General features: G+C 39.0%; 1 protein-coding gene across 1 annotated transcript in view; it reads right to left on the reverse strand.

The window, feature by feature from the left end:
* Positions 1–13,199, reverse strand: part of CFAP47 (cilia and flagella associated protein 47) — a 649,074-nt gene that overhangs the window by 405,561 nt on the left and 230,314 nt on the right. The window contains exons 38-39 of the mRNA XM_084621504.1: positions 11,916–12,066; positions 5,193–5,281 (exon numbers count right to left, since the gene is read on the reverse strand). Of these exons, the coding sequence (XP_084477630.1) occupies positions 5,193–5,281; positions 11,916–12,066 (240 nt within the window). The remainder of the gene's footprint in view (positions 1–5,192; positions 5,282–11,915; positions 12,067–13,199) is intronic.

A 13,199-nucleotide genomic window follows, 5' to 3' on the forward strand; every position in this document is an offset into this window, starting at 1 on the left:
TTTTGAGTGCAGTTATGTAACCAAAAAGAAGTCTACATCTGTAAGTTTCATTTTCATGATAAAGAGATTGCACGACAGTACTTTCATGCGGTGAATTGAAAAATACTATTTCTTTAGGTTTTTACAGTGCAAATATTTGTAATCAAAAATAAATATAACGTGAGCACTGTACACTTTGTGTTCTGTTTTGTAATTTAAATCAGTATATTTGAAAATGTAGAAAACATCAAAAATATTTAAATAAATGGTATTCTACTATTCTTTAACTGGGCAATTAAATCGCGATCAATTTTTTAATTGCCCGAATAATCGTGATGAATTTTTTTTAAATGCTTGACAGCCCTAGTACAAATCAGATTAAATAATATCCATTTCCACAATATATTCATCTGGTGCATTAAACTTCTGGTTTTCCTGTTGTGATAAATCCCTTTCCCATTTTTGTCAAATGAAAAATAAAAATACCAGAATAAGCTCAGATAGCCAAATGGGGCGATGATTTTAGTGTATCACTCAATTTTTATGCTTTTATACCCTTTTTCTCCCTTATTTGTTTCGTTTTTCTCTGAAATATTGGAGAGTCTCTCTAATTTACTAATTAATTAATTCATGTATGAATCTATGAAAATATAGGAAAATATCTGTGACTTCACCCCTAAAAAACTTTTAGCAGCTTCTCTTCTTTTTTTCCCTAGAAGACTCTTGTCTACTCATTCTGACACTGAGTGGTTTTCCACATTTGTATCCTATCTACTTCCGTTTTGATTTGTGCAACATTAAGAATAATTTAGCTAATCAAAAACAGAAAGCGGGGAGGGAGAGAAAACAGTAAGTCATTGGCCAAGCACTACACTTTTGATAATGCTGTTGTAGAATGTCTATTTTACCATACTTGCTACGGAACAATCAAGTATAAACTGATCTCAACAACCAGTAGACAGAACTCACTCAGCCTGGTCAAACCAAAATGTCTATATTTTTTCTGAACCATACTAAGAAAGCAGTAGCAGAAGGAAGATAATATCTGTACAGTATAAAAATAGAGCGACCTGATTCTCAGCTGATGTAAACTGGCATAGCTCCAGCTGAGGATCTGTGCTCTTAGCTTTCAATGGTGCTATGCCAATTTACATCATCTGAGGTTCTGGCTCACAGTTTCTACAATTAAAACGTCAAAACTAACCAGCAGTTACCATTCTATGATATTTAATATATGGAAATATTTCCCCATATTAGAAGATGAAACAGTTACAGTACTTTAGAGAGAAATGTTTTGAAACTGTTAAGAGCATTTACTTTTTAAAAATTAAATACAAATATTCAATAAGAGTTTAACGAACATATAACAAGTGTAAGTACAGAACATATTTGTTTTTTCAAAAAAAAGGAAAAAGAAACAATGCTACATCTAATAAAACAGAGAACTACCAGTGGAGTTATTTAGCAAAAAAAATTTTCTGCTACGTAAATATCAGGTGTTTTCCCTATATTTAACAAAGAGTTGAAATACCTCCGCTTTTCAATAAAAAGAAAAGGAGAACTTGTGGCACCTTAGAGACTAACAAATTTATTTGAGCATAAGCTTTCGTGAGCTACAGCTCACTTCATCGGATGCATGCAGTGGAAAATACAGTGGGGAGATTTTATATACACAGACAACATGAAACAATGAGTGTTACCATACACACTATAATGAGAGTGACCAGGTAAGGTGAGCTATTACCAGCAGGAGAGAAAAAAAACCTTCGTAGTGATAATCAAGGTGGGCCATTTCCAGCAGTTGACAAGAACATGTGAGGAACTGCATGGGGGGAAAACAAACATGGGGAAATAGTTTTACTTTGTGTAATGACACATCCATTCCCAGTCTTTATTCAAGACTACTGTAATGGTGTCCAGTTTGCAAATTAATTCCAATTCAGCAGTCTCTCGTTGGAGTCTGTTTTTGAAGTTTTGAAGTGACCAGAGAGATTGAAGTGTTCTCTGACTGGTTTTGAATGTTATAATTCTTGACGTCTGATTTGTGTCCATTTATTCTTTTACGTAGAGTCCTTGCTTACAGACAGCCCTCCAACCTGAAGCAAATACTCACCAGCAACCACACACCACACAACAGAACCACTAACCCAGGAACCTATCCTTGCAACAAAGCCCGTTGCCAACTGTGTCCACATACCTATTCAGGGGACACCATCATAAGGCCTAATCACATCAGCCACACTATCAGAGGCTCATTCACCTGCACATCTACCAATGTGATATATGCCATCATGTGCCAGCAATGCCCCTCTGCCACGTACATTGGCCAAACTGGACAGTCTCTACGTAAAAGAATAAATGAACACAAATCAGACGTCAAGAATTATAACATTTAAAAACCATTCAGATAACACTTCAATCTCTCTGGTCACTTGATTTCAGACCTAAAAGTCCCAATTCTTCAACAAAAAAACTTCAAAAACAGACTCCAATGAGAGACTTCTGAATTGGAATTAATTTGCAAACTGGACACCATTACATTAGGCTTGAATAAAGACTGGGAGTGGATGTGTCATTACAAAAAGTAAAACTATTTCCCTATGTTTATTCCCCCCCACACCGTCCTTCACACCTTCTTGTCAACTGCTGGAAATGGTCCACCTTGATCATCACTACAAAAGGTTTTTTTTCTCTCCTGCTGGTAATAGCTCACCTTACCTGATCACTCTTGTTACAGTGTATACGGTAACACCCATTGTTTCATGTTCTCTGTGTATATAAAATCTCCCCACTGTATTTTCCACTGCATGCATCCAATGAAGTGAGCTGTAGCTCACGAAAGCTTATGCTCAAATAAATTTGTTAGTCTCTAAGGTGCCACAAGTACTCCTTTTCTTTTTGCGGATTCAGACTAACATGGCTGCTACTCTGAAACCTGTCACTCCACTTTTCAATGTATCCTTTTCAAGTATCCACTCTGTACAGTGTATTTAAAATGTTTCAAAATGTATTATTGGAGTCCTTCAGACTTCTTTCTAGTACTGTACATAGGGCCCTACCAAATTCACAGTCCATTTTGATCAATTTCATGGCTGGGGGGGACAGGGTTTAAAATTAGTCAATTTCACGTTTTCATGTGTTTACAACTGAAATTTCAGTGTCCTGACAGTGAGTGTCTCAACCCACAAGGTACCCGGAGGTGGGTCTGATCCTACACATTCCTCTGCCAGCAGCCCTGGAGGGGAAAGAGAAATCCTGTCCCTCCCCATCCTGGTGTGGACTCATAGCTAGGAGCCCCCTGGCTGGGGCGCTCCCAGAAGCAGGGGAGATTGAACCCACCTCCACAAGCCTCCAGCTGCAGGAACCTCCAGGGCTGTTGTCCAGCATGGGAGCTTCCTTCAGCAGGGGGAGGCCCTCGGAGGGGAGTCTGATCTCCCCCTGAGGGCACCCGTGCAGGGACTTGCAGCTAGCGGTTCCTGGCTGGGGTGCTCCCAGCAGCAAAGGGGAGATCAGATTTCATGGGGAAAGGCTAATTTTATGGCCTGTGACACATTTTTCATTGCTGTGAAATTGGTAGGGCCCTATACATAGTTAAGCAAATGAATTCCCAGGGAAGGCCTGAATGGTTCAGAAGACTGGCAATGTCATATGGAACCTTTCACCTGTAGCTTGCAGTTATTTAAAATAGTTGTGATCCAATAGCTGCAGAGTCATCCAGATGAAATTAGTTTACTTGGTGGCCCTAATCTACTTTCTGGTGGACAGGTATCCACATCATAAAAACCACAAGAGGTACCCATGCTGATTGTCTTAAGGAATGAACAAACATGGAAACTAAACTAATTCATCTGACCCCCACCCCTTAGGTAGTTCAGGTCAAAGCACAATGGTGGGGCAGTGAAAGCAACTTCACTAGCTGCTGCCCATGCTGAACCTATTTTTCAAGTATGTAGAAGTTTGTTACAAGGAGAAGGAAGAAAAATTATTTTTCTTAACCTCTGAGGATAAGACAAGAAGCAATGGGCTTAATTTGCAGCAAGGGAGGTTTAGGCTGGACATTAGGAAAAACTTCGTAACTGTCAGGGTGGTTAAGCGCTGGAATAAATTGCCTAGGGAGGTTGTGGAATCTCCGTCATTGGAGATTTTTAAGAGCAGGTTAGACAAACACCTGTCAGAAATGGTCCAGATAATACTTAGTCCTGTCATGAGTGCTGGGTACTGGACTAGATGACCTCTCCAGGTCCCTTCCAGTCCTATGATTCTATGATTCTATTTTGTAGATAAACAGAGGACTTCCATCCTCAGGACTGTCAAACTAGCAAACATTAAACAAACATTAAATTCACTTCACAAAAAAACCGAAAATAAAACTGTGATGAATTAACATGAATGAATACCAGTCACGTAACAAAAAAGCACACTGACAAATTTCCATCAATCTTTCATGTTTCGTCATGAGAGTACTTTGTAATTCCTGAGATTTTTTTGGCATATCCCATTTTATCCTATCATATATGAAACTACAAGGAGGTAATGTGCGTATTAAACAGGGTATCATTAAGAGAAGCTAGAAATAATACAGAAAACTGTTTTGTGTTCAGTGCTCTTAAATACAAATTAATTTTATGGTCCTGTATTTGGGTCTGCAGATTAAAGACAAAATCTGGAGCCAGATCACACAGCACTGAGATATTACAGGAACATAACTTTCTACTTCTTACATAGTAGAAAAAAAATGTTTGCATCTCTGGCGATGTTCCATATATTGTGAATACAAAAGAAAAAATAGATTAATTGATGGTGATGTGAGTCCCTTGGCAAATGCGTATATTCTCTTTTGCATGAATATTTCAGTTTAGTAATTTAACCAGCAGGACAAAGTAGATTGGGGCGGGGGGGAACCCTATTAATTAACATGGTTTGTTTCTCTTTGGAATTCTGCTGGATCTCAGCCATACACAAAAAAACAAGCAAGGTTAATGAACTCCATTTGATAAAAGCTGTAGTTTCATTGCTTACACCAAGATGGATTCCAATTAAGGTTTATTTATCTACTTTATTCATTATCATAGTGCTTGTAACAATTTTGGAAATGCAAATTCCTATAATTTAACTTCAATTTTTCCTACATTTTTAAAGAGGAGAAAATTATGAAAAAGACTAGATATACATATTATTATAGTTATGATTTTTGTCTTTACAACATTGCCTACCTGAATGTTCCATCAGTTCTGAAGGGACTAGTAACATTCAGACTAACTTTCTTCAGTTCATAACATGGGGATTTGCATTTTAATACATCCTAAAAGAGAATAAAAAGTTATATCAGTGTGGGAAAATAAAAAAAACACTCCATACTTAATCAAAAATAAACTAGTAACTAGGCAAATATTCCAAATACATGGTATAGTTAATTCCCTGTACACTGATATTAATATCACTAGTATAATTAACATGTATGGTTTTGTTCCCAACATATAAAAGATGATTTAGGGCCCAATTCCTTTTAATCATACATGCTCAATCCCCACCCTCCTCCAACCCCGCTTTTCAGAATTCTCATATACAATACGACTAAAGATTGAGGGGAGGAAAAGCTATTTTTCTTCTTTTTTTCATATCACGTCTATCCTTCTCCCTATCACAACCCTCTCCTCCACCAAATTCTTCTTACCCACTAGCTCTTGTGTATAAATGCTCTCCCCAAACCTCTCCACATTGCTCCTCCTCAAGGCTTACTGCTTCCCTGATGCCTACAAAAAAGTCAGCCAATTCATGAAGGTAAGTTTGAGGAGTAGCTGGATATATATATATATTTGTATATTTTATTTAAAATTAAGCAAGTGGATGTCATCATCATCATCATCATGATGTTCCTATTACGCCTCTGGCATTCAAGGCCATGGTGAAGCTCCTCCACTCCTGTCTGTTTCTGGCAAGTCTTTCAACGGCTCCCCAGCTGTGCCCCAGGTTTTTCAGCTCAGCTTCCACAGCTCTTCGCCATGTTGTTTTTGGGCAGCCTCATTTTTGCTTGCCTTTGGGTGTCCATCTTATTGCTACTCTGGTGATGGAATCAGTTTCCATCTGAAGCACATGACCGATCCACCTCCAATGATGGCAATGATGGTGCTCAGATACTCTTGGCTGAACTGCGTCAATAGATCTTGGTTTGAGATTGTTCTGGGCCAAAAGATACAGAGAATTTTTCTGAGGCAGGCTGTATGGAATGAAGACAGTTTGGACAGGTCATACTTTCTCATTCCCCAGCATTCTGCACTATAAAGTAGTGTTGAAAATACGCAGCTCTGATAAATCTTGAGTTTAGTTTTGGTGTTGTATTTTGATGATTTCCAGACTGTATTTAAGCTCCTGAAGGTGTTCCTGGCTTTATTGATTCTGTTCCGGATATCCTGGCTTGTTCCACCATCCTGGCTGCCCAAGTATATGAATGGTGTTACCCAAGTATGTGAATGTTTCTATACTGGTGAGAACATAATCCTCTATCCATACTGGTGATGGTGAGGCAACATTAAAGCTCATGATATCTGTCTTATTGCGGTTGATTTTCAGTCCAATTTGCTGGCTGAATGCATTGAGTTGAGTTGTTTTTTCTTGTATATGGTGTTGAGTATGAGATAGGAGAGCAAGATTATTTGCAAAATCCAGGTCTTCAGGGGATGAGAAGAGTGTCTATTTAATGCCTCTTGGCATGTCTTCTGTTGTATGCTGCATTACCCAGTCAATGGCAATGCTGAAGAGGATTGCAGACATGACACACCCTTGACATACTCCTGTTTTGACTTCAGAACAGCTCACTGTGATCAACACTACTTGTAAACTTGAAATAGAAGCTTTTGATGACACTGATTATATGGAAAGGAATTCCATATGCCTGTGGAATGCGCCACAGGCTGGACCTGTGAATGTTATCAAAAGCCTTCTCAAAGCTTATGAAATTTATGTAGAGTTGCCATTCCCATTCTAAGCACTGTTCTATTATGTTTCGTAGAGCGAAGATCTAGTCTGTGCATCCACGCCCTTTCCGAAAACCAACTTGCTCTTTTCTGAGAACGCTATCAACTGCCTCTGATATACATTGGACTATGGTCTTACACAATACTTTGCTTGGCACAGATAAAAGTGTGATACCATGTCAGTTATTACAATCACAGAGTTCCTTTCTTTGGTATCTTCACTATAACCCCATTGGTCCACTCATCTGGCACTTTTTCCCTTTCCCGAACTGATGTAAATAGAGGGGCCAGGATAGATGCTGCTGATTTAGGATTTACCTTGAACAATTCTGCTCAAGTTATCCTTGCCAGGAGCTTTTCCCATTTTTTAAAGATTTGATGGCTTGAACAATCTTTTCCTTAGTTGGGGTGTCTGTGCTGATACCAAGATCTTCTTCTGCTGCCTGGATGTTTGCTTCCCCTTTAGGTGGCTCCCTGTTCAGCAAGTCTTTGAAATGCACCGTCCAGCGCATTTCTTGTTCTTTTTAGGTTAGTAGGTGTCCTTGTTTGTTCCTGATGAGAGTGTTGGTTAAAGAACAGGTTTCAAGCACTTGCAGACCTTGATGAAGAGGATAGGAATGCAGATGAGGAGATCAACAAGAGATGGAATAAAGTAACAGCAATTTATAAACAGAGCAGTGAAGCCTGTCTAGGCTACAGGCAGAAGAGAAGGAAGGAGTGGATTACACCCAGCACATGGAACGCCATAGAAACCAGACGAGCCCCGAAGAAAAGAGTTTTAGACACAAAATCCCAGAAGCTAAAGATAAATACCAAGAGCAGTACAGAACGGCATACTGGGAGGTCAAACGCCTTGTGAGATCGGACAAATGGCATTATATTGATAATCTGGCAACACAAGCAGAGGATGCAGCTGCTCGTGGTGAACAAGGAACCATCTACAAAATTATAGATGCCAGCTAGTGTGCAAGAGGACAAGGTTGTAACCAGTCCCTGCCATGCCATCTTAAGGACAGTAAGTGCTCCCAGTAGTATTAGCTGCCTCTGTATCCTTGTGCTCTTGACAGCTTGAAGTCTTTATGGCTACTCCATGCCCACTAGCACTGAGGATGGGAAGCTTCCTTATCCTTCTGTTATTGGTACAGCTGTAATTTGTAATTTCCATATGATGATATAGCCTGAATTACATCTCTTAAGGAAACAAATGGGTCCAACAAAGTCAGCGTGCATCCTTTGCAGTGATTGGTGGAATGTGTTTTAGTGTGTTTTACACTAGTACAGAATGACTTTTGGCCAATAAAACTGTTAAGTTCCTGAAAAGTCCAATCATTCCTCTGTGAAGTAATCAATTTCATGTGACAGCAATAATGGTGGATTAACCTATCACTAGTGGTGATAAATGGGAAATTATTTCACTTTTTTCAGATGAATATTTCTAAGGTCTGGATGGCCATTAGCATATAGTAAAAAATGAATAACCATGTTAAACACACTGACAACATGTACAAACAACTGGACTTGTAATTCAGAAGCATGATGTTACTCCAGTGAATAAGGAGACTCTGAGGATGCTTATGTTGAAATGAAAGCTGTTCTGTGGTATGTAAAAGGAAAGCTGCAAAGATGTAAATAGAAAAAGAATGTAGACCATACTTACAGGCTAGGGGACTCAACCCTGGGAAGCAGTTATTCTGAAAAAAGATTTGTGGGTGGTGGTAGATAATCAGCTACCAGTGTGACACTGTGGCCAAAACAGCTAATGTGATCCTGGGATGCATAAACAGGGGAATCTCAAGTAAAAGTAGAGAGGTTATTGTACCTCTGTATTTGGCACTGGTGTGACTGCTGCTGAAATACGACATCCAGTTCTGGTGGCCACAAATCAAGAAGGATGTTGATACATTGGAGAGGGGTCAGAAAAGAGCCATAAGAATGATTAAAGGATTAAAAAAGCATGCCTTATAGTGATAGACTCAAGGAGCTCAAATTACTTAGCTTTACAAAGAGAAAGTTAAGGGGTGACTTGATTATAATCTTTAAAGCATCTATACATGGAACAAATACTTTATAATTGCAGGTTTCAGAGTTACAGCCGTGTTAGTCTGTATTCGCAAAAAGAAAAGGAGTACTTGTGGCACCTTAGAGACTAACCAATTTATTTGACCATAAGCTTTCGTGAGCTACAGCTCACTTCATCGGATGCATACTGTGGAAAGTTTAGAAGATCTTATATACACACAAAGCATGAAAAAAATACCTCCTCCCACCGCACTCTCCTGCTGGTAATAGCTTATCTAAAGTGATCACTCTCCTTACAATGTGTATGATAATCAAGTTGGGCCATTTCCAACACAAATCCAGGTTTTCTCACCCCCCCCCCCCCACACACACAAATTCACTCTCCTGCTGGTAATAGCTTATCTAAAGTGACCACTCTCCTTACAATGTGTATGATAATCAAGGTTGGCCATTGTGGGGGTTGGGGTGTGTGAGAAAACCTGGATTTGTGTTGGAAATGGCCCAACTTGATTATCATACACATTGTAAGGAGAGTGATCACTTTAGATAAGCTATTACCAGCAGGAGAGTGCGGTGGGAGGAGGTATTTTTTTCATGCTTTGTGTGTATATAAGATCTTCTAAACTTTCCACAATATGCATCCGATGAAGTGAGCTGTAGCTCACAAAAGCTTATGCTCAAATAAATTGGTTAGTCTCTAAGGTGCCACAAGTACTCCTTTTCATTTTATAATTGGTTCTTCAATCTAGCAGAGAAAGGTATAAAATGATCCAATGGCTGGAAGCAAGACAAATTAAGACTGGAAACAAGGCATACATTTTTAATGATGAGAGTAATTAACCACTGGAACAATTTACCAAGGGTCCTGGGGGATTCTCCATCACTGACAATTTTTAAATTAACATTGAATGTCTTTCTAAAAGATCTACTGAAAGAATTTTGGGGGGGAAGTTCTATGGCCTGTGTTACACAGGAGCTTAGAGTAGGTGATCACAATGATCCCTTCAGGCCTTGGAATCTATGTATCTATGAGATATTTTCAAAAGGAGCTGTTCTCTCAGCACATAGAGGAAGAGTTGCTGTGGCACATTTAAATATATATTTAAAGCTGCTTTACAATGAAGATCTGCATATTAAATTCAAAACATAAAATGATTCTACCCATGGTGCAGTGGGACATTGCATGGTCCCTTGCAGCACTCGAGCCCCAAGTAGGGATTGTGCAGTGTCTGCAGGCGCAGTGTCCACACAACATGCCTGCACAAATCCTTCAAACCTAGGCTACAAATGGGGTGATCTGAGGGTAGGCTAAAAGAAGAGCTATAGATCAGCTGCACACCAGGCCTGCCCCTTGCTCTGGGTTGCGGAAAGTGGATGTCACCTGCCACGCCTCCTTTATCCTCCGCTCCCCACACAGAGTCCTAATACCGAAATTCCATGCAAGTAGCCAGCAAACATTAAGGGTCCGCAGCTGAGCATTCAGTCAGAAAAAGCCAAATTAAGGCTTCGACAACCTAACTCTGACCTGCTTACATGCCTTTAATTACATGATCATTACTATTTCTCATACAATTTTACCATAACCATTAGATACATGTGTTCTGTCTTGGAATGGGTCTCATTTTTTCTTAATTACAGTACTTTTCATTTCACTGTGCTAATGGGCCAAGTTTTCTTTACTGTTTGACTTTAGATATAATTTATTCTCTCTCTAAGGTATGCATTACAATAATCTTGTCAACAGCCATATACAACATATCTCCTTATCAACCAGCAGCACAACCTTCCTTAGGCCCAAGGCAGGGAACGAGGCAGTAAACTAAGGAGCTAATTTCATGTGCACATTTGTGGAGCAGACATCCTGTGGCGCAAGTCAGTGGGAAAAGTTGTGAGAATCTATGCAAACTGTTAGCGCATGGCAAGCTGTGGTGTAAATCTACCTTGCACTAGCCAGTTGTGCATAAATAGTTTGTATGGACCCTGCTGCTGTGCACTAAAACTTTCGCAGTGTTCTTTGAGCTACTCCCATTTCCAAGCAGGATAGATCAAAGCGCACTAGGCAACTTTTAATGCACATTAGTAGGGTCCATATGGACTTAGTGCATGCCAGGCTAGAGCAAGGTAGATTTATACCCCCGTTTGCTGCACACTAACTATTCACAGAGACAAGATCTAAGTACAATCTGTATCATAATGCATACAAACAAGGCAGCAACATTAACTCTGGCATTTCCTGGCCTTTGAATACATATCTTAACATAGTCTATTGTCTGGAATTTCCTAATTTCCCCTCCCCCAGCAAAAAAAAAAAAAAGTGATGCTTGCTTTCCTAAAAACAGACAATAGCCCACCTATATTTTATAATCTGGATCTATTCGCAGGAGGAAGTCTCTTTCCTGTGATCCTGGAATCCCTTATTCTCAGCCGATGGGCACCTTCAGTACATTTTTCTCTGTGCAACCAAGCCATGCAGGGACATGCAGTGCACACATCTTTAAGTTCAACTGTCTCCATACTCCAGGGTGGAATATGGTGCAGGGGAGAGAAAAAGGCAAACAGAAAGACTCCCCAGAATAGCCGTTAGCCCAGTGGTCACTCACCTGAAATGTGGTGACCTGGGTTCAAGTCCCCTATCAGCCTGATTTGGCATGGGAACTTCATTCTGAGTCTCCTATATCCCAAGTGAGTGCCCTAACCATTGAGTTTTTGGCTATTCTGCAGTGGGGATATGGTGGTATCTATTGGTTTGTCTCTCATTCTTATTTCAAAAGGTCTAGTTTTCATTTTGATAAGGAACTAAAATAAATGCTGAAACAATGAAATTTTTCACAAAATTAGATTTTGGTTTTACTGCCAACCCTACATATCATTTAAGTCCAAGAATTTTTGAGAGTGACTTACAAGACCATTCACATTTTTTCAAATGACATACACAGTACTTACAGCAGGGTCAATATGGTTGACTTTAGATTTCAGAGAGAAAGTCATTGTTGTACCTCTTACTTCACTTACAGTCTTCGAAACCAACAATAACATTGCTTCAGCAGGATGTAGAAAGCGACTAGTGAATTCCACATTTATATTTATTTGGCTCCTAGTTAAAAAAAAAAAGGAATCACTTTCTTTAGAATTAACCAAATTAAACTCACAAATTAATACCAAAGAAACCTGGAGGGTCATTTCAGTACCAGAACATTTTAAAAATATTTCTGAAGAGAGGGTGGAGAAAAGGAGAATTACTTTTGAATTTGCCAATATGCAATGCTGTGTACAAAAGCTGTTTTTTGTTTGTTAAAAAAGGGGGGGGAGCGAGAAATAATAACAATATAGAAAAATGTGTTTGTTTACTTGTACTATCAGTGTAAAGTTTAAAAACAATAACATTTAATATTTATACTCTTGTGGTGAAAAAAGTGCCACCCTTTCCTTGTATTTTTTGTTCTAGGATAACAATTAAGTTTATTTTGTGTTCCCTTTCATCCAAGAGAAGTTTAGAAGTTAAACAATAAGATACTTTACTACAAATATTGTGGGTCAAATCCAGAAGTCCCTACGCAAACTCTCAGCAAGTCCTATTGGGTGAGGGCTGAGTAAAAACAAATAAGGGTTTCAGGATTTAGCATATAATTAGAGATGAAGGAAAAAGTGCTTTTGTGTAAATGAAGACTGTGTAGCTGATAAAGCCACAAAACCAGAAAGCAAATTTTAAAAAGGGGGCCCTAAAAACAAGGGGACCTTAATGAGATTCTAAAGAGGTGGGAAAGAAGTATGATTTGCCCTAGCCCTGGGACAATGAGAGATTAATTATTGTTATATAATTATAGAAGAATAAGCTTGGGTTCTTAGGACTGTGTGCCAACAAACATCTTAAAATGGTACTGAGGTCAGAAAAATAACAGTGCATGGGTGAAAAACAGAAGGCTGTTTTAAAGCAAGGGAATTACAGAAACTAAAAAGACACAGTATTTCAGAAAAAAAAGCCATTCTCTATAAGGTCTGAAATATGGTAATAATATAGCTACTCAGAAAGGAGAGGCTCCCAGATTTTGTGGGCTGTTTGAATTGGAATCACTTACAATGTAAGTAGAAGGAAGTGAAAACTTAAACTATGAGGTCATCTGGTTAATACTTTTGGTTAATCCGGTTAATACTAATACCATGCAGATTCATAGAAGAAGCCCTAGAAAACAGCAGACTGAATGCAACAGATGGTAGAAGACTACTGTA

The sequence above is a fragment of the Lepidochelys olivacea genome (genome assembly GCF_965140295.1).
Source record: "Lepidochelys olivacea isolate rLepOli2 genome assembly, chromosome: 1".
NCBI lineage: Eukaryota > Metazoa > Chordata > Testudines > Cheloniidae > Lepidochelys > Lepidochelys olivacea.